The 18,975-nt window shown below is 39.9% G+C and overlaps 2 protein-coding genes and 1 long non-coding RNA gene across 3 annotated transcripts; 1 reads left to right on the plus strand and 2 right to left on the minus strand.

Annotated features, from left to right (window-relative positions):
• Nucleotides 1–4,544: 4,544 nt before the first annotated feature.
• Nucleotides 4,545–7,863, plus strand: LOC146635759 (stonustoxin subunit alpha-like). Its single transcript, XM_085350207.1, has 3 exons — nucleotides 4,545–4,554; nucleotides 7,329–7,577; nucleotides 7,682–7,863. Exons 1-3 carry the CDS (start codon nucleotides 4,545–4,547, stop codon nucleotides 7,861–7,863), a joined length of 441 nt encoding a protein of 146 aa, XP_085206333.1.
• Nucleotides 7,864–12,896: 5,033 nt separating this feature from the next.
• On the minus strand, nucleotides 12,897–14,381 carry LOC146635760 (uncharacterized). The gene is made up of 2 exons (XM_085350208.1): nucleotides 14,113–14,381; nucleotides 12,897–13,812 (listed from the first exon to the last, which is right to left on the minus strand). The coding sequence occupies exons 1-2, from the start codon at nucleotides 14,379–14,381 to the stop codon at nucleotides 12,957–12,959; spliced, it is 1,125 nt and encodes a 374-aa protein (XP_085206334.1). The 3' UTR covers nucleotides 12,897–12,956.
• A 10-nt stretch (nucleotides 14,382–14,391) lies between these two features.
• On the minus strand, nucleotides 14,392–15,163 carry LOC146635761 (uncharacterized). The gene is made up of 4 exons (XR_014905267.1): nucleotides 15,116–15,163; nucleotides 14,866–14,999; nucleotides 14,594–14,759; nucleotides 14,392–14,406 (listed from the first exon to the last, which is right to left on the minus strand). It is a non-coding gene; the product is annotated as an uncharacterized LOC146635761 (long non-coding RNA).
• Nucleotides 15,164–18,975: the final 3,812 nt, after the last annotated feature.

Here is an 18,975-nt window from a genome sequence, read left to right on the forward strand (position 1 = left end):
ATTTATTCACAGCTCCTCAACCCCCAATGAACTTGGTTCTTACTATGATGTGTTGCGTTTAGCAGTTTCACCCCAGATCTTTTTATTCCTGAGGCCATCAGAGACAACACCAGAACTCAGTAGTTACCTCACAAAACCTTTATTCATCCGCAATCAGTTATGCATCTTCTAGAAGGGAGATGTACATGGCCCGGAAATTACTCAGCAAATATCAACTTCTTTGTCTGTTACAACCAGTTTTATACAAGCAACCCCCCATCATAAAACCCACATAGTGTGTTGTAAATCCAAAACACTGTGTTTGTGTATGTACGAACACGTTAGTGCATGTGTGTGCGTGTGCGTGCGTATGTGTCTCTATATACGTGACTTCCTGCTGGTCATAAAAAGTCATCTCCTCTCACCTCCAAGTCACTGGAAACTAAGACCCCCACTCAGGTATCCCTTGGGGAATTTCCACTGAGCTGTTGGCTTCCCTTTGTTCTACTTTCACAGCCCAGCGTGGGGGAGGGTCCCCTGCAAACCTACTTATAACTTGTGACAGTTGTGAGCCTTTATCACATTCAGGGAGAAGGGTAACAAACTTCCCCTCTCTTTCCTATCTGTTCCATACAGTCCTAGCATCCCCCAACTATGGCTTCCTATTTCCTTTTATGACAGGCAGACCCCCACCGTCAATAAATTCCTCTGTCTCTGCACAATTACACCCACACTAAGGCCTATAGCTAAACCAACCTTGTTGGTTGGTTTAGCTATAGGCTATAGATTTTGTGAGGTAACTACAGTCTCCATAGTTGATGTATTAAATCTTATTCAAAAATCGAAATCATCCGCTTGTCAGCTTCGCCCTCTTCCCACCATGTCAGTTAAAGCTTGTCTTCCCTGATTGGCTCCTCTCATAACTAGTATTATCCACTCTTCCCTTAACACTAGAATTGTTCCTTCATCTTTGAAAACTGCTTCTATCATTCCAATTCTTTAAAAGCCTGGTGCAGATCCCAATAATTTTGATAATCTTCTCCCAATATCAAACCTCTTAAACAGGCTTATTCACTTTAATACAGATCTAACTTGGGGTCAAATCTTGTTTATTTATTTTTTTGTTTTTATTTGGGGTTTTTTACGGTGGCCCATAGAGACAAAGCACGTACAAACTCCAAAACACTTGCAAACTCCAAAACACTTGCAAAATCCAAAACACTTCCAAAATCCAAAACACATGCAAACCCCAAAACACATGCAAATTCCAAAACACAACGGAAGTGCTCCAGGACGCTAGGGGCAGTGTTGAGCTTTTGTTACCTAGTAACTACACAAGCCAGGAAGTACCAATGACCGGATTTGGGCTGTATCCCAATTCAGGGTCTGCAGCCTTAAAGGCCGCATTTTAAGGCCGATTACGGCACAGCGACACGACAAAGGCTGTCCCAATTCAAAGGCTGCTCGAAATGCGGCCCTCAAATGCGTCCTTAATTTCCCTGAATTTTAAGGATGGGCCCAACATATCCCAGATTTCATAGCGCGGTGGTGGTGTGGATAATTTTGCCGAAAAAAACGGCGGAAGCGGAGCCGCCGAAGAGTAAACTTTCAGAAGTAAGTACTGAATATTATGTCACTTATTTATGCACAAATGTTTTTATAATGAAGAACATTAAAACATTACTGTTGGCCACATGTCGGGAAAGTTATGTGATATTAGCGATGTTTGTACTAACTTGGTTTTAAAGCCTTTACTTCAAAATATACGCCGTTCAATAGTTGACTTTAATCTTACAGAGAATGTGATGATTTTATGGATAATTAAAGTCAGTCATATATCCACAAACACAACAGGCTGAAAGTCAGTGATGCTGCTCGGTTTGCAGTCATGAATATCACGGCACAAGCAGGATTCACTGCACTGTTAATGTTAGCTATGTTATATTGCTGCCTCTGTTCGGTGGTGTCGAGCCAAACGGACTTTAACGTGTGTTTGAACGAGCTGACGGTTTACTCGTTAAGCTGAAAGAAAGATGCTTTAATCACAGGAGCCACACATGTGTCCACTGTACCATCTGGGAACTCTTCTTGTTTCGTAATAACACAAACTAAATCCTCCTTCTTTTATGCTGTTTTGTAGCAGTGTATACACCTGAGACTGTCACCTGTCTGTCTGTCCTGCACTCTCTCTCTGTTTCTTTCTCTCTGATTGTGGAATAAAAGTATGAACATTCATTTATAAGTTACACTTGTGTTTGAATCCTGCAGCTTATCACACATTTGATTTCCATGTGTGACAACTGCAAGTGTCCAGAGTGAGGACAGACTGAGGGACCCACTGCTGCACATCATCTGTGAGGCTTTGCACCCCTGATGATCCACCAGGACAAACTCAGCAGTGTGTGAGGAAGAGGAGGAGGAAGAGCCAGCAGCAGCTGACAGATGGAGAGAATAGACAGACTGTTCCCTGTTTGTGAAGGACTGCTAGACAAGTTTAGAATCACTAATTGTCTGTCCTGAATCAGTCTTATTAGGTAATGTTCAAATAATTTTATCCTCCCAGTGTTTTCAGTGTGGGAGAAAGTACTCAGGGCCTTCAAGTTACACACTATGAAAGGCAGCAACAAGTTTAACATTCAGAAACCTAAAGTATGTATCAGCAGCAGAATGGAGCTAAAAATAAATGTTTGTTTCAGTTCTATGAAGCTTTGAGTATTTTGGATTAGTAGTACTGCTGTGTTTGTTGCATCATATTGCTGTAATTGTTTATATGCTTTATATATTCTGAGGTAAGTTGATCTATAGTGTTACATCATATTTTATAAGGATGTTATGTGTTTGTATACTTTCTGCCCAGTTTGACCCATTTAGCAGAAGTCAGCCTGTTTAAGGCTCTGATATCTATTCTGTATGACTTAAAGCAGTTATGACATGGTCTGATTTTCTCACCCAATAAAGGAATATTTCATATATCAGTCTACTCTTCATTCTATCAGAAACAGTTATCACAGCTCGTACATTTTCTTTTTATAAATATATGTAAGCATTGAGCCAAATTTATTAATGCCAACATACTGAAGGAACAACATTTGTCTCTTATATATGATACACCTATATATGCACTGTCAAAGATACTTGTCTTTGAGTGAAGATTTAAGGTGATAAGACATATAAATAACTGCAACTTGAATCTGTACTGAGGCTCAGTATTTGGCACAGAGTTCATGTTCACTGCTGTAATAGCTAATAATGATTAATATAATAACTATAATATTGGCCATATTATATTTACATTACCAAAGTGATATGACTTTAGTCTCATGAACAACATTAGCTAATTGTTATTTACTAACTAATCTTAAATGACTGTTCAGTACAGAAATGAAGCCCAACAATCATGTTTTACTGTCCTGTGGTCTCAGCCTCAGATACTTATCAAATCACACAAAGCTCTTGTAGAAACAAACAAACAAATTAACAAAATATGTTCTCCTTCATTTCTGTCAAACAAAGTTGTATGAGTTTCCAGCGGTTAGTATCATGGTTGCTAGGCAACCTGGGAAGCGAGACGGAGACTAGACCGTCCCATACAGACAAACTTGCAGTTTATTTTGCAAATCGAGCTCAACACTGCCCCTAGCGTCCTGGAGCACTTCCGTTGTGTTTTGGATTTTGCAAGTGTTTTGGAGTTTGCAAGTGTTTTGGAATTTGCAAGTGTTTTGGAGTTTGCAAGTGTTTTGGAGTTTGTACGTGTTTTGGAATTTGCAAGTGTTTTGGAGTTTGTACGTGTTTTGTCTCTAGGGGCCACTTTAGTTTTTTGTATTTTAATTTATTTTAATCTACCGTTTTACTGATATCTTTTTCTCTTTGTAAGGTGACCTTGGGTTTTAGAAAAGCGCCCTCAAATAAAATGTATTATTATTATTATTATTATTATTATTATTATTATTATTATTATTATTATTATTATTATTATATTAAATTCATATGAATCTCTGCTACACTTGATGTAAGCTAACTCAGACAATGAAACCCCAGCCACTGTGCACCAGTCACACACTGTTGTTTACTTTAAATCGATCACAGTGCAGCAAACTAACCTGTTTATCCTGCACTAACCTGCAACCTTTAAATAGTTGCTGATGTTTGATGAGCTGATAGAAACATCACATTTAAAATTACCTGACACTTAAAAAAACTACCTTTATGCTTGCTTCTCTTCTGTAGCACTAGCTAGTTGCGGAAGTACCATAACTTATGGACACCTGGAGGCAGGCAAAGAACCACAACATCACACTGGAGTCGACTTTCACGACCAAACCTGACACATCCAACTAAAATAACTGGTTTAACTGGTTACTGTATCAGCATTTTACCATTGTGGGGGCATTTACAGTAGGGGGAGGAGACCAGAGACTATAACTGTAGCTGTTGTGTGGAATTCTTTAGATCAGCCTCTAGAATACTGTTAGGCCTAAACTCACAGACTTCGCTTTCTCAGAGACCTGTCACTGTGAATGAAGCAAGACACTCAGAGCTCAATTGGTTTTCTTGCCGGCAAGGGGATGCGTCGAGGTGAGCAGTGCTACCACTCGCCCATCCAAGCAACTCCAAACCTGAGTTCCCTCTTTCCCTCTTTTTATTGCGAGCAGTGATCATACATGAATATGCAATTACAAATACACGTGACAGTCTTAAGCAAGCATTTGTGTGAGCAACATCAGTGTCAGTGTGTATGTGTGTGTGTGTGTGTGTGTGGGGGGGGGGGGGGGGGGGGTCACTTCCTGTCACCATTTATGGCGTGACCCTTTAACGAGTGTGAGCATCTTTCTGAACTATAAAAACAGGAACTTGTAGCTGGTTATACTTGCAGTGGAAATTAGCAAAACTTTAAATAAAGCTTCTAATCGGCTAGAAGATTTATGGTGCACAACCGTATTAGGACACATTGAAGCAATGGTCATGTGACTTCCTCATATTTAGCCCTTGTAAAACATGTCTTTCTTTTGAGATGACAGGAGCTGGCAGGCGCAGTCGCAGTTTCAGTTCCTCTATCTCGCAGAAGTTTTTAAAAGGTTATAAAATGAAACAGTCTGGCAGGTTCAATAGGTCATGTGTTAACAGTTTATAGGCATTTGTTTTTGATCATGCATTCTTCACACGTAAATCATTCTCATTAATGACAATCAATTTCTCCAACAAATACGACTGCATAGGATGCAGTGTGCTGATCTCCAAATGCATTTGTAAGGAAATGATGACACTTGGAAACATCTCTGCATGATCTTTACCAAGGCATCGTGTCGATACTGGTAAGATAATTTTTACTAGAATTTTTCTTTTTAAAGATAATAATCACTGTCTGTGTTGTTTACGTTATGGAGTCTGCTGAGAACTCTATTATATTTTTAGATTTTCTTACATTCAAAGTGCTGGATATGAAAACAGAGCTATTTATATAATTTTTTTGGTACACCTCCAGCATTCGTTCAGTATTTCACCAATTATATTTGTTTTTCAGAAGCTGGCGATCAGCTCCAACCTCAAAGAGCAACTATGGGTCCACATGCACAGAGCTGGGGCCTGACAAAGTTTTACTGTCTGTCTGTCTAGTTTCTAGTTTCTCTGTCTTACATCTTTTCTGTGAACTCTTTCCTTGGAGGATATCAAAAGTGTGAACAACAGCGTTTTGTTCTGTTGACTGTATTTAAAAGAGGTCTGGACTGGGCATCTTCAGGGATGGCTCCCAGTGCCCCCCGACTGACGTCTGTCTTCATGCATGAAATAAAGATGTTGTTACTGCTACTACCATGTCAGCAGGCTTGACTAATTAAATTTCCATGACAGAGGTAATATATTTTTCATTTTAGATCAGAATTCTTTACTGTAATGATCGTAGTGCATACATGCGTGTATGTCTGTATGTGCTCCTTAACAGGTGGGCAATCCTTATGCTTTAACAACAAAAGCAGATCATGAAGAAAAAGCTTATATTTCGAAATCCATGACATGTATACGGGTAAAAATATGCAGGTCGTCCATCAATAGTTCATATCAAACTGTGACACAGAGCAAGAGCAACAAAAGACTTATCTCAACTTAAACTGAGAAAGAGCTGCTTTTTGAGATTCAGAAAAAAATGCACAAATTTGAGAAATAATATTGCAGCATGTTCTGTTAGTACAGTACGTGCAATTTCACGAAAAGTTGCATCAGCTGTGATGTAACAGGGCTGACGAAAAAAATCATCCTTCCCTCTTTGTATAACCAGCTTTTTGTCATGGCATTGGGTCTGTGACTCAGTGTTTATGTGTTTTGGGGTTTTTCCAATATTCTTCGATTTTGTGTCATTCGTGGATTTGGTTCTCGCATTGTTTGGTCTTATGTTACATTTAGAATTTCTAGTTTTTAGTTTTCTGTCACTGTGCCAACCTTGTGTTACATGTTTCTCTTTTTGTTCTCTTGTCTACATCTTCCATGTTCTCTATGTGTCCCCAGTCAGTTATGTGTCCAAGTCTGTTTCTCCCTTGGTCTGAGTGTCAAGCTTACGTATCTTAGTCCTCGTCTCCATATTTGTTGTTTTTCCTGTTTAATTTGATAGTTATATGTCCTGTGTTAAGTGTAACCAGTTTTGCATTAGTAATTGAACCACTCTCAGTAGCTTTAAAAATGGTGAAAGGATTAGGAGGGATTGATAGATGGGGTATAAAACATCAGGTGTCGCTTTATGCAGATGGTTTGCTTCTTTATGTGAATGATCCTCTACTAAATATCCCACACATTTTATCAGTATTAAATTCTTTCTGATATTTATCGGGATATAAGCTTAACATCTCCAAAAGCGAATACTTTCCACTTAATCAAATGGCTGCAGACATACCTACATCAACTATACCCTTTCAAATGACTAATTCGGGGTTTAATTATCTCAAAATTGCAATTTCACGATCTCTGAGATTAATGCGGGAACAGAATATTACTTTACTTACAATGAAAGTTAAGTCTGATCTTCAAAGATGGAACTACCTACCGCTGTCTTTAGCTGGTAGGATTCAAATGATTAAGTGAATGTAAATACAAAGCCTGTATGCTTATATTTAAATGTTAATATTTATTCTAATTCACTTCCCTTTCAAATAATTATTGTTGATAATTTTGTTTTTAAGACGATTTTTTTCTTTTTTCTCATTCACACTCATCATCTCACTGCCTGCATCCTCGAATGTTTAAGCTACAGACCACAAAATATGAGGACCACATTTACTGTTACACATTGGCTCTAATTAATAATTTGCTAATGAGTTGTTAGAGTTAAGTGTTTATGCACTGTGTCTTATTGGCCCTTTTAGATTTATGTGATCTGACGCTGGATCCAAACACAGCACACAGGAACCTCAAACTGTCTGACGACAAGAAGGAGGTGACACATGTGAAAGAAGACCAGCTGTATCCTCATCATGATCATAGGTTTGATCAGTGGCCTCAGCTGCTGTGTACCAACAGTCTAAGTGGTCGCTGTTACTGGGAGGTTGAGTGGAGTGGAGAGGTTCATGTTGCTGTAGCTTATGGAGGAATCAGAAGGAGAGGAGAAGAGGCAGGTTTGGAAGGACTTACCAATCCTGGAGTCTCTACTGTCATGATAATATAGGTTACTATGGAAATCATGATTACATTGGAAGAGCCATCCCTCTTCTCCCCTCAGCTCTCTCTCACAAAGTAGCAGTGTATGTGGACTGTTCTGCAGGAACTGTGTCCTTCTACAGTGTCTCCTCTGATAAACTGATCCACCTGCACACCTTCAACACCACCTTCACTGAACCTGTATATGCTGGGTTTAGAGTGAAGCCTGACTCTAGTATCCACCTCTGTGCTGACTCACAATAATGAACTTACTGTGGTGTTTCATACTTTTTCGCACTTAACTATTGTAAATGTTAAATCTATCAGGTAAATTGTCTCATACATTGTACATATATTAGTTTGATTTGCAGTCCAGAGATTCTCCTGAAAAAAATGTCTTTTATCATCTTATTGTTTGAGGTGCCTATTTTTCAAGAGCAGTTATCAGTTTCTACTAATATGTTACATTTTAAATACCCACAGGACTAGCTGCAGGCTTTAAATATTTTGGGTTTGGGCTTCTTTAATTTTTTACATTGCATAACTATACATTTGTTTTTCTCTCTCTTGTTATGCAAATTCAGTAACAAGTAATTCCTGGAAAAAGGCGATATAACCACCATGTGACCAGTTTTCTCAACAGTTGATCCAGATGGTTCTGGATTCATAAGTACTTTATTCATCTGTGTCTATTCAAATGTAGCTTCAAACACTTTAAGTTAACTTAAAGAAGTCCTGACGCTTTTTTTCCCAAGCTCTTTAGACTACGATGACCTGGATGACTGAAAACCTTCACAGACATATTTCTTGACTTATCAGAAACTGTTTTACAATCTCTGAGTTAGATTTTTTATTTTTATTTTTTGGAGGGGGGGGCTTCTATGTATAAAAATACAATCCCGAATTGTAACAGAAAAGGGAAGGTGAAGAAAAAAGAAATAAGATGTAAACAGTGAGATTTTTTTCTTGTTGACTTGTTGCATATGAAACAAACACTGAGACAGTGTCAGTGTATAAGGTGTGTTGACTTCTCCCATGTATATATGTGTGTAATTAACTTTAAACCTTTGTCAGTTTAAATATTCTCCAATTGAATTTAAAATCAGCTGGTTTTTTTTTAAACAAATGAAAAAGGACTGTTCATCTGTTAATGTGTTGCAATGTTTATATAAAACAATAAAATGAAACTGTTTATATCAGGATAAACTGTACACTGTGCTCAGAGGAGGAACAGAGGAAAAAAACAGACAGCAAGATGTTTTTAAAGTGTCTTTGTAAACATTTATACAACAAGTGTATTTATAGCATACAGGTATGCTGCAGGTATGAAACATTACATTATAAATTTTCTGTACAGTATATTAGAGTCGAGACCAGTCTTACTTTTACGTGGTCTTGGTCTTGTCTTGGTCTTGGATCCCTCGGTCTTGTCTTGGTCTCGCTGTCTCGGTCTTGCTTTCTCAGATCGACATAGTGGTCGGGAGATTTGGAGTCAACAGTATCCATGACACACAACGTAACGTTCGATAACGTGTCACCCGCAAAATCTTCAGCTCTAACGATGTGTTCACACCGAACGCGATAGACGCGACCAAAACTATGGCAAGCCATTAGTGCCAAAATTCGCCACTTTCCTAACCCGTTTGGTTAAGAAATGGCGTAAAAAACGCCGTTTAATTATTCAAAACGCCGAAAAAAACGGCGTTCTGTTCCGACAAACGCCGCTTTTTCCGCCGCTCGGATGGCGCCCTGAACGCACCATCCGAGTGACGTAAAAAGCGGCGTTCAAAGACAGACGGAAACGCCGTTTTTTACGCTACTCGGCACAAAACGCCGTTTTTATGCATCTTTGAACGGCGTTTTTTACGGCGTTCTCTGCCAGCTGTAACGGCGTTTAAAACGGCGTTTTATTGAAATTATGCAGGGCACTCCCCATGGTTCCCTCATCCAATTACTTTCAACTCATTTCACCCAATCAAAGAAGAGGAAGTGCAGACCACACTAATGCATCACCGATTCACCTTGCTGCTAAGTGATTGCCTATTCAGTACCAGTGCTTGTCACAGTATTCACTTGTATTATAATCCCACTATGCATTTTGATGTGTTTAAGGCATGATCGAGCAAACAAACGACAGAATACTTTTTCTGAAACCTTAACTGTGTTACCTGTTATGGCAGCTAACAGGTAATGAGCAGAGCTAGCTCTGCTCATTTCTGAGCTTCTTTCTTATTTTCCTCTTTACTTCTCTTAACCTTTAACTTATGTTTTAGCAATCAGATCCTGCCATCTTGCATTACCGCTTCGTGCTAGTTATGTTGACTTTTCTCTTCTTTTGTCTCCACTTTTTTCACCCGTGTTTGGACACTCGGCGCATGGCTCCTTTGTTTACATTAGGGATCAGCTGTTAGCGCTGCGCCCTGCAGCTGCGCTACCGGCAGACAGACCCTACATCCCCAGTGAGGGAAGAAACGGGGGTGATGTCTCCCGAGGACACCTCACACACCATCTCTCCTTCCTGTAATCACTTTAAATGTGAGATCGCTCCCTGATATGATTGAGGAGCTAATGACGCTAACCCGGTCACAGTGGCAGTATCCCGGTACTCCCTCTGTGAGTAGGCTGCCCGGCTTCCAGCTGCTGCGGGCGGACAAGACGAGAGACAGCGGTGAGAGGAAAGGAGGGGGGCTGGCAGTGTTTGTTAAAGACGGTTGTGGTATCTCTGGGCACATCGCTGTGAAAGAACAACTCTGCAACACAGACATTGCGCTATTAGCGGTTAGCATCCGTGGAGGTAGCCTGTGACTCTCTGTGGTCCGCAGACTGCAAACGCAATCTCCGAGAGCTCTTCTTCTAATATCAGGGGACTTTAATCATGTCTCGCTGGACTCCACACTGCCCACCTTCACCCAGTATGTGACCTGCCCCACCGTAGGCAATAAAACATTGTACTTAATGTATGCCAATGAAAAAGTGGCATACAGTTCATCACCTCCCCCTGCCCAGGGAAGATCCGATCGTAACCGAGTGCGTCTTGTCCCTGTGTGCAGCCCTTACTGTGCAGGGAGCCACTAATCACCCACGCAGTGCAGAGATGGTCCGCGGAGGGCATATAAATAAATAATAAAAGCAAGTAAATGACAGTATGCTCTTTCTGAAACAAACGGAGACCTTAACTTTTATCAAAAAACCGTTTTACTCAGTTTAAAGTAATACCACTGTATAATAGCCTTCAAATTTAATAATGTTAACAGTATCTCAGGAATATTTTTGCCCTTTCAACATGCATTAATAAAATAGATATACAGTTTTGAATCAGACCTGTATGTACGTTTTCTCAAAAGTGACGTAAATAAGTAATCTCAAGAACCTGAAATAATAGTTTCCCATGTAAACTGGAGATGTCCTTGTCAATGTCATCAGAGTACTGTGGATGTCTTACACGAATTTGAAACATAAAACCAGAGTGGCACATGACAGTGTTGCACATAACATAACTAGTTTATATGACATGAAGTTATAAAAAAAAAAAAGAATCCATGTAACTTGGTAATGGCTTCTTTCTGATAACTGTCGGCTGCAGTGTGCATTATCTTGACAAAAGTATAAGATACTGAACCCACTGATATGATGTGGTGGAGGAGCACAAATACCTGGACACCCACATATATACATTTGCTGAACTGGAAGATCAAAACAGAAGCTGTACACAAGCAGTGTATGGGCAGGCTATTTTTTGTGAGCAAGCTTGTGCAGCGCACTTTGATGTTTTCTTCTTGGATCAGGAGAGCAAGCTCTGTGATTGGCTGCACTTCGGAAGCTGTGGTGGAGAGGAAGTGAGTGAACAAACTGCCATGCATCATGGATATTCCTCTCAATCCACCTCACCAGGTACTTCTCTAAAAGTGTGACTCAGGTCTGTTGCCCCAAAGGATACAGGAAATGTTAGATATTTTAGTATTTTGGGAGCATGTACTGAATACCTTTTTTGATGATATTATACAAAGGACCCTGTTTCTGCAATGCCCTTTGTTTGAACTTCATCTCCTCTTGCTGCGACCCCACGGGCAACTTCCTTTGGCCTGCTGGTCTGGAAAATCCAACAGTTCATCTATATGTAAAGAAGGCACTTAAACTGGAACAGGCATAGCTGCGTTGATCCTGCTGTGGTATAGTGGGACAGTGCATTCCTCGAGTGCACATCAAGTTTGCAGCCTGCTAAAGATCACACACCATTGATTATGTGCCTTTAGGTATATATGGTTAAACATTTCCTAATGCAAATAACTACATGCAGTATTCTACCATGTGCAAACTTATATCACTAAAGGATTCTAACTGTCTAGTGTTTAATGGACCTGTCAAAAGTATGTTGAGATTATAGAAGGCCCCTTTCAGAGCTAGGGGGAACTTCCTTATATGGTTGTAACTTGTAACTTGAAACTTGTTGACACACGAACCCTTCTGCCTATAAAAACCCTGCACAGAAGAATAAACTTTGAGTTGATTTTGGGAAAGCAACCTGAAGCAGTCTCTGTATCATTTTGTTCTCCCAGGCTACTCCCGGCGCTGTAACTAACCCGCTGAACGGCATACCTGAGCTTACTTTGAATAATTAATCTTATACAAAACTCTGCTTATCGCTGCCCACGTCTCGAAGGAAACTCGATCCACGGATGACCCGGAAGGAGAGATTTCTTTCAGGAAATGCACTGATTTCCATGACAGAATTCACAACAACACAGACACAGGTCGGTTCTTTGAAACGGGCGTTTATTACTTGGGCCTTCTCTCCTTGGCTTCACCATCACCAGTACGCCGATACACCATGAGAACTGGTCACAAGCGAACAGTACAAATCAATTAGCAACTTTAGAGTACACATATTAAGTCCAAACACAAATAACAACATTTCTCAAATGACAAATACCTCGTTGGCTGCTTGTCCTGAAAAGAGGTCCTTAAGTCCTTGTGTTGCTTTTTCTTTTAGTAAACTTTTAACTTAAAATCGCTTCATGAGAGACATCTGCTCCCTCGCAGTCCATGCAAAGTCTCGTGTACTCTCGTTAAGGGTATTCTCACGAGACACTAGCTCTTACACTTTACACATGTACATTTCAAATAAAGACATTTCAACACAAACTATATATATATTCATGATATTATGTAACTTATTATAAATCAGTCATCTACATCATGATATCCACACAGAACATTTTAACAGCATTTACACCACTACTCAATGGTACATAGTAAACACGTATCATAACTTTTCACATTATATGTATCCAGTCACCTAGATATTTTGAAGTCTTTCCACTTGCTGCTATTATGTTTCAGTCATTAATTGAACTGTCTCAGTGATATGTGGAGTCCAGAAAGTATATTAAGCCAGTGATGAGCTCAATACCATGACTCCCTCTGGTGCCACTTAGTGGATTAAACAGTTCTACCACTTGCTCCATCACCATTCCGTCCAGAGTAAATTCAATGTCTGGCACAGTAATCCTCTCAGGCCAGTCGACCAGCAATCCCAGCTCATCTGTACCATGAGCAGCAGCACCACCACCAGAATCTGCACCTGAGCCCTGAGCAGCAGTCGTCTCACTCTCAGTGGCTGTCACACCACCATCAGCTGTCCCACCAATAGTCCCATCAGCAGCAGCTGCTCTGGTCTGAAAGATGTCCTGCATGGCAGTTGAGGCTCGGCCCTGTTGCTGGAGGCTGCCTCGGACAAAAATCTGTAATGGGCTCAAGTGTCTCTCTGTCCGCAAGCCATGATTGTTCCACTGTTGAGTGAAGTCTTTCAAATCTCTGTTGATCCTTGGGAGATAGATGTAATGGAGAGCCCAAAGGTGCATTTCATTGTCAATGTCAATGATGCCTTCCTCCTCCAGGTGGTGAAATAAATCACAGTACACATTGGTCATTCCTCGCCACAGATCACCCCAGAGCCTCTCAATTCTCTGATTATGGGTACTCCTTCCTCTTAGGGCACTTCCACGATCAAAGCCTCTGAAAATGTTCATCATCAGGCAGACAGCATTGTTTTCCCCTCCTCTGTCTGTCCGGACCCTCGAGGGTACACCATAGGATACCACGGCTCTGATGAAACTTGATAAAACAGTACTGCTACGGTTGTTGTTTGAGGCATGAAGGAAGACCACAAGACGACTGTATCCATCAATAGCCCCATGAATGACTATCCTCCACCTAAAACCGTGGTCCATAAGAAGAAAAATCTTATTTCTGCTTTGTTATTGAAACAATGGAAACACACACTCTTAATTGATTTACATGGCACTATTGCATGTCAAGTTTGTCTGTACGTTGCTTGCGATGTCTGTGTTCTCTCATTTTCCCCTTTAAACATAACCAGTTGTGTTAGAGGACTGCCCATCACAGGGCCTGGCTCTATTGGATGTGTCTTACTGTTCAACAGTTATATTTGATGTAATGCTGAATTTCACTTTGGTCAAAATAGGTGTTCAACAAATCAGTGTGCTTGGTTACCTTATCAGCTTGTGATTTCCATCAATGTGCCACAATGAGTTTGGACCTGCAACCTGATATGTTCTTCGTTCTGGTCTCCGCAAAACTGTTCTTATGGCAGCTGCTCCAGGATTTATCCGTAGCATGCTTGCTCGAACCCTCCTTCGCTGTACACGTAGTCCACGTACTCGCAGGGAGGCTCTGACAGCCTCAGGACCAATTTGTTCATTGCCAGCGACAATGTCCTGCACATGTTCATCCAGCGCACTGTCAGTCAGTTCCGCATACATTGATGCACGGGTGAAATGATACTGTCTGAAATCAGACAAAAAGAACACGAGTATTTTATCACTGCCATAACAACACACATCATTACTTGACTAGTTAGTGCACATTCAAATATACTAATTTTTACAATTTCACAATACCATTTAATTTGAATAAACAGTGGGTGTGTGTCACAAAAGAACTGAAAGTCACACTGGTTTCAAAAGTCACTGACCGCAGACGTCTTCGAATTGTACGAAGTGAAACATTCAAAATATCAGCCATCTGAGGTGCAGTGAATCCACATGACTTCAGGAATGAAAGCTGTTCCCGAGTGATAAGGTAAAGGGATCTGCCTCTACCTCTGTTGAAAACCACTGGTGCCTGGTATCCAAAAGAGCCTGAAAATATATAAGCGTTTGGTGTATTTGGAAAATAGGTTAAGACAGAGTCATAATTTATTTCACACTTTTGATCAGTCAAGGAATCGACACAATATGTGCTTACCTTGTTGGCCATGCTGAGTAGACAGTTCGACCTCCTGAATCAATTCAGCCAAGTCACGCAGAAGTTGATCTGCTGCAGTTACACTGATCAGTCTTCCTCTTGCCCACCGAAGGCTTCTCTGCATTGTCTCCAACCTCAAAGACATCAAAAAATTACTTCTTAATTCATGTTATATTTTCAGGCCATATTCCCCTTAAACATTTTATGCAAGTTAAAATGTTAAATGTTTTCCATCATGCTTTCATCATACCTCCTTAACGCTAACTGTAGCACATCTGGCCCAACATCGTCCATCAGCAGCCGCCGTGTACAGTCATTATGAATGTTCTTGCACCTTGAGATGAAAATCCTCCAGGCCATACTTTGTACTGTGATTCTACAAAGACAAAAATTTAAATTATTGCTTTCAACAGGTTTATATATTTAAATAAATCAAAAAATTTCATGTTAGTCTTCTGAAAATTGTGACTGAGCACTTTTGGAAACACTCTGTCATCACTAAGTATTGGGACTGTGAACAGTTACAGAATGCATCTGAAATAAATGTCACATTCTAACAGGTTATAGTTCTGTTAATAGAGCTTTTGAATCTACGTTTCATACATATTCCTATCTTTAATAGCAGTATGTCAACGATGTCAACCAATATTTTCATATTTCAAACACACACCCAAGTTAAAAATTTGAATCTCCGCATCTTCTACTCAGCAGATCTGAAAAATCATTTTTGATAATGTTCCGATTCCATTGTCAAATGTTCCCATCCATGTTATTCATCTTTGTTTATTTTAAATGCTGTCATTAGTTTTTTTTTTCCAACTAATTACCAAAATGAACATGGTCTACATTGTTTTGCTCACTTAAATAAAACGACATTTTTGTATTGTACCCTGGGTTCATGAAGACCATGCTCTTTTAACTTTATTATTTCTTTTCTGCATATACTGACTGTTCTTTATTCATTTCTCTACTTTCTCCTCTCTTCTTCTTCAGTCAAGTTTAATGGCAGCTTGCATCCACTTTCTCCTCTCAATTCCGCTGAGATTAATTCCCGCTCTACTGTACAAGACTTGTGAATGGTTACCTGGAGGGATGTACCACTGTGAGAGGGGTGATACGGAACAGTCCAGGTGATCGCTGCTTTAATTTACCGGTCAGATATACCTAAATTGCACGTCGACATAGCTAGTGAACTGTAACTAGACCATAAATCAGTGATAACAAAAGAACATTCAATCTACTTTCTCCGGTACTTTATAGAAAAAAATCAACATCAATTCAATGTCGTCTTGCTATCTGGGATGGCAGTGCAGTACCGTGTAGCCTAATCCGGCTAATGTAACAAGTGATATAAAATCGTATTTTAAATAATATAAAGTGGCTAAACGGAGTACCATATTAAAGACCTTATTAACATGCCTCACCTAAAATGGCATGTTGGCAACATTCCTAACGGACAAAGGTTAGCATGACTTGTCTGTGAAGGTTCTCAGCATGACTTTTTTTTCCGCCTACTACAATACAAAGCTAACATATAACATGTGCTTAAAAGGACAAAGCAATGTTTTTGAATCATCGCTTAGCTTTTAGTTAGCAAAGACGAACAATAATTGAGATTAACTAGGGTACTTACGGTGTTTTTTGTTGGCGCAGAGATTTCGCATGCATTCATCTGTATGTAGTTTGTCGCACATAGCTTGATTGAGACAACACAAATATGAGGTTGACTGTGATTGGTTAACACAAATTCTGATCACAGGTTGTGGTAAGGGGTGGATTAAAAAAAAACACAACCTTCAGTCTTGCTGATCCAATCACAAACAATGTACCTTCTCCCGCCGTACTTTGAATTTTAGGGATGCTATATATATATTTCTGCCAAGCCTTTTGGCGGACTTTTTGGGAACAGTCATGTCCGAACGGAGCGCTGCATTTCGACGGAGAGTCACTGATATCAGAGACAGAATGAATGCCCAATTTAACCGGCTACTGAATCAAGATGACAGTGAAGAGGGGACATCTCTTCTACAAAGGTGAAATGCTTTGGTGGTGGTTACTCTATTGGCAAGCTTTTAGCTTTGCGCCTTTTTTGTTTTTGCAAAAGGAAATAACTTTTACATTTTTAAATAATAAATGGCTCGTTTACTAATTATCTGTTACAATTCAACAACAAATTCTGTAATCATAAATGTCTATCCTAGATTGACGACTTCAAATGACAGTCATTTTAATCCCTGTTATGTGCATTTATGCATAAAGATTTTAGTTTATAAATGTAGCATATCCCATATTTTCAGGGAGCATTTAATTTGCGAGACAATCGAAAAATGCATGCAATAAACACCGATTGAACACTCATTCCTTACTCTGAGTGTGTTGGGTGGTTTTTTTTTCTTTTCTTTTTTTTCTTGGTGGGGGGGGGGGGGTGTCTCTGTGTGATTAGTTTCACTAAAATTATCTCATGGTCTAATGATAGCTTTGGAGTTTTCCGCCAACAGCACGGAGGTGGGCCTTAGTGAATGCTTTAAACGTATGTATTTATGGAGGTGCCTAATTTTCAAGGTTTCCAGCTGCAGCACCCCAGAAGACCTGGCAGACTTGAAAAGTCACCTTGGGGACTGGATTGCAGGCTGTGGTATCCCTGACATCTACACTGCCACACTACTTGATGTTAAGAGGATAAGGGGCGAGATTGTATCTCATTTTGCGTTTCACAGGTGAGAATTTGTTAGAAAATTACAAAGTACTTTCCTGGTCAGTGCTCGTCTTCCCATTGTGTTCCCCCCTAATAGTTAACACTTAAACAAATCATCAATCTGCTGAGTTTATATCTGTATTGCAGTTAAGGTGGTGTTTAAATTGACAAAACTTTTTTTTTTGTTTCACAATTTTGCTATGTTGTATGAATTGAGAGTACAATCTGTGGTCAACAGGGTTGCCAGCATGATTCAGCAGTTTGTTGCCGGTATGGACTCGTGTGGTCGGTTCTGGCAAATGGTGAAGAGATGCTGCAGTTCCTTCCTGTATTTACAAATGCAGGAAATAAACTTACAAGGAACAGCTTCCAGGATCTCTTCACCATTGGATGGAGTCCAGCTGGAAGTAACAGACGTGAAGAAGAGGAAGCAACCATCTTTCAGTGGGAATGGTGGCTTATGGCCATTCAGGGTGAGTACATAGAATACAACACATGTCTTGTTTCTGTTTGAATTGCTTCAGGCATTTCATGTTAAATACAGTGTCCACAATACAAAATACAGACAACTAAATCGAAACAACACTTGGGTGCAATAAAACCTTAGAACTTTGCAAAATCCACCCCTTCTTAGAGCATATGAGGAAGTTTTTGATTATTTTACCTTTTTAGGTGAGGTATTTGAAAGGAAACCACCTACAACAAATATTTTTGGAAGATTATTTCTTTTATCCTCTGTCATCTCTACCAGATCTTGCTTGTTTAGACTGATAGATAGGATGTAATTTGATTTTCATTGTGATTTCTGGTAAAACATTAATTTTATTACATGACCGAAAACTTCTAACACTAAAATATTAAATAGTTATATTACATACTTGTATTTAAAATATGGTAAAATTTATGATTCAATTGTATTAGCACATCTGAGAATTAAGTAAATGGTAAATGGCCTGTATTTGTATAGCGCTTTACTAAAGCAGTCATCCACACATTCACACACTGGTGATGGCAGCTACATTGTAGCCACAGCCACACTGACAGAGGCGAGGCTGCCGGACACTGGCGCCACCGGGCCCTCTGACCACCACCAGTAGGCAACGGGTGAAGTGTCTCGCCCAAGGACACAACGACCGAGAGTGTCCGAGCCGGGGCTCGAACCGGCAACCTTCCGATTACAAGACGAACTCCCAACTCTTGAGCCACGATCACCCCCAGTGTTTTTGCAGTGTTTAAGATAGAATAACACAATTTGAAACCTGTCTCCCTTTGAGACAAAGGTCATTTGTTAATTAGATGCACTGCCTAACTACAAGAACCTTCAGGTATTACATTGACTATAACGAAACCTCCTGTATATTAGTGTCCTAGAGTAATCGAGTGGTGCAATGACAACACCCACGCAAATGTGACAT

The sequence above is a fragment of the Diplotaxodon limnothrissa genome, linkage group LG3, assembly GCF_057381915.1.
Source record: "Diplotaxodon limnothrissa isolate DT_005_m linkage group LG3, D_limnothrissa_male_GT1.1, whole genome shotgun sequence".
Taxonomy (NCBI): domain Eukaryota; kingdom Metazoa; phylum Chordata; class Actinopteri; order Cichliformes; family Cichlidae; genus Diplotaxodon; species Diplotaxodon limnothrissa.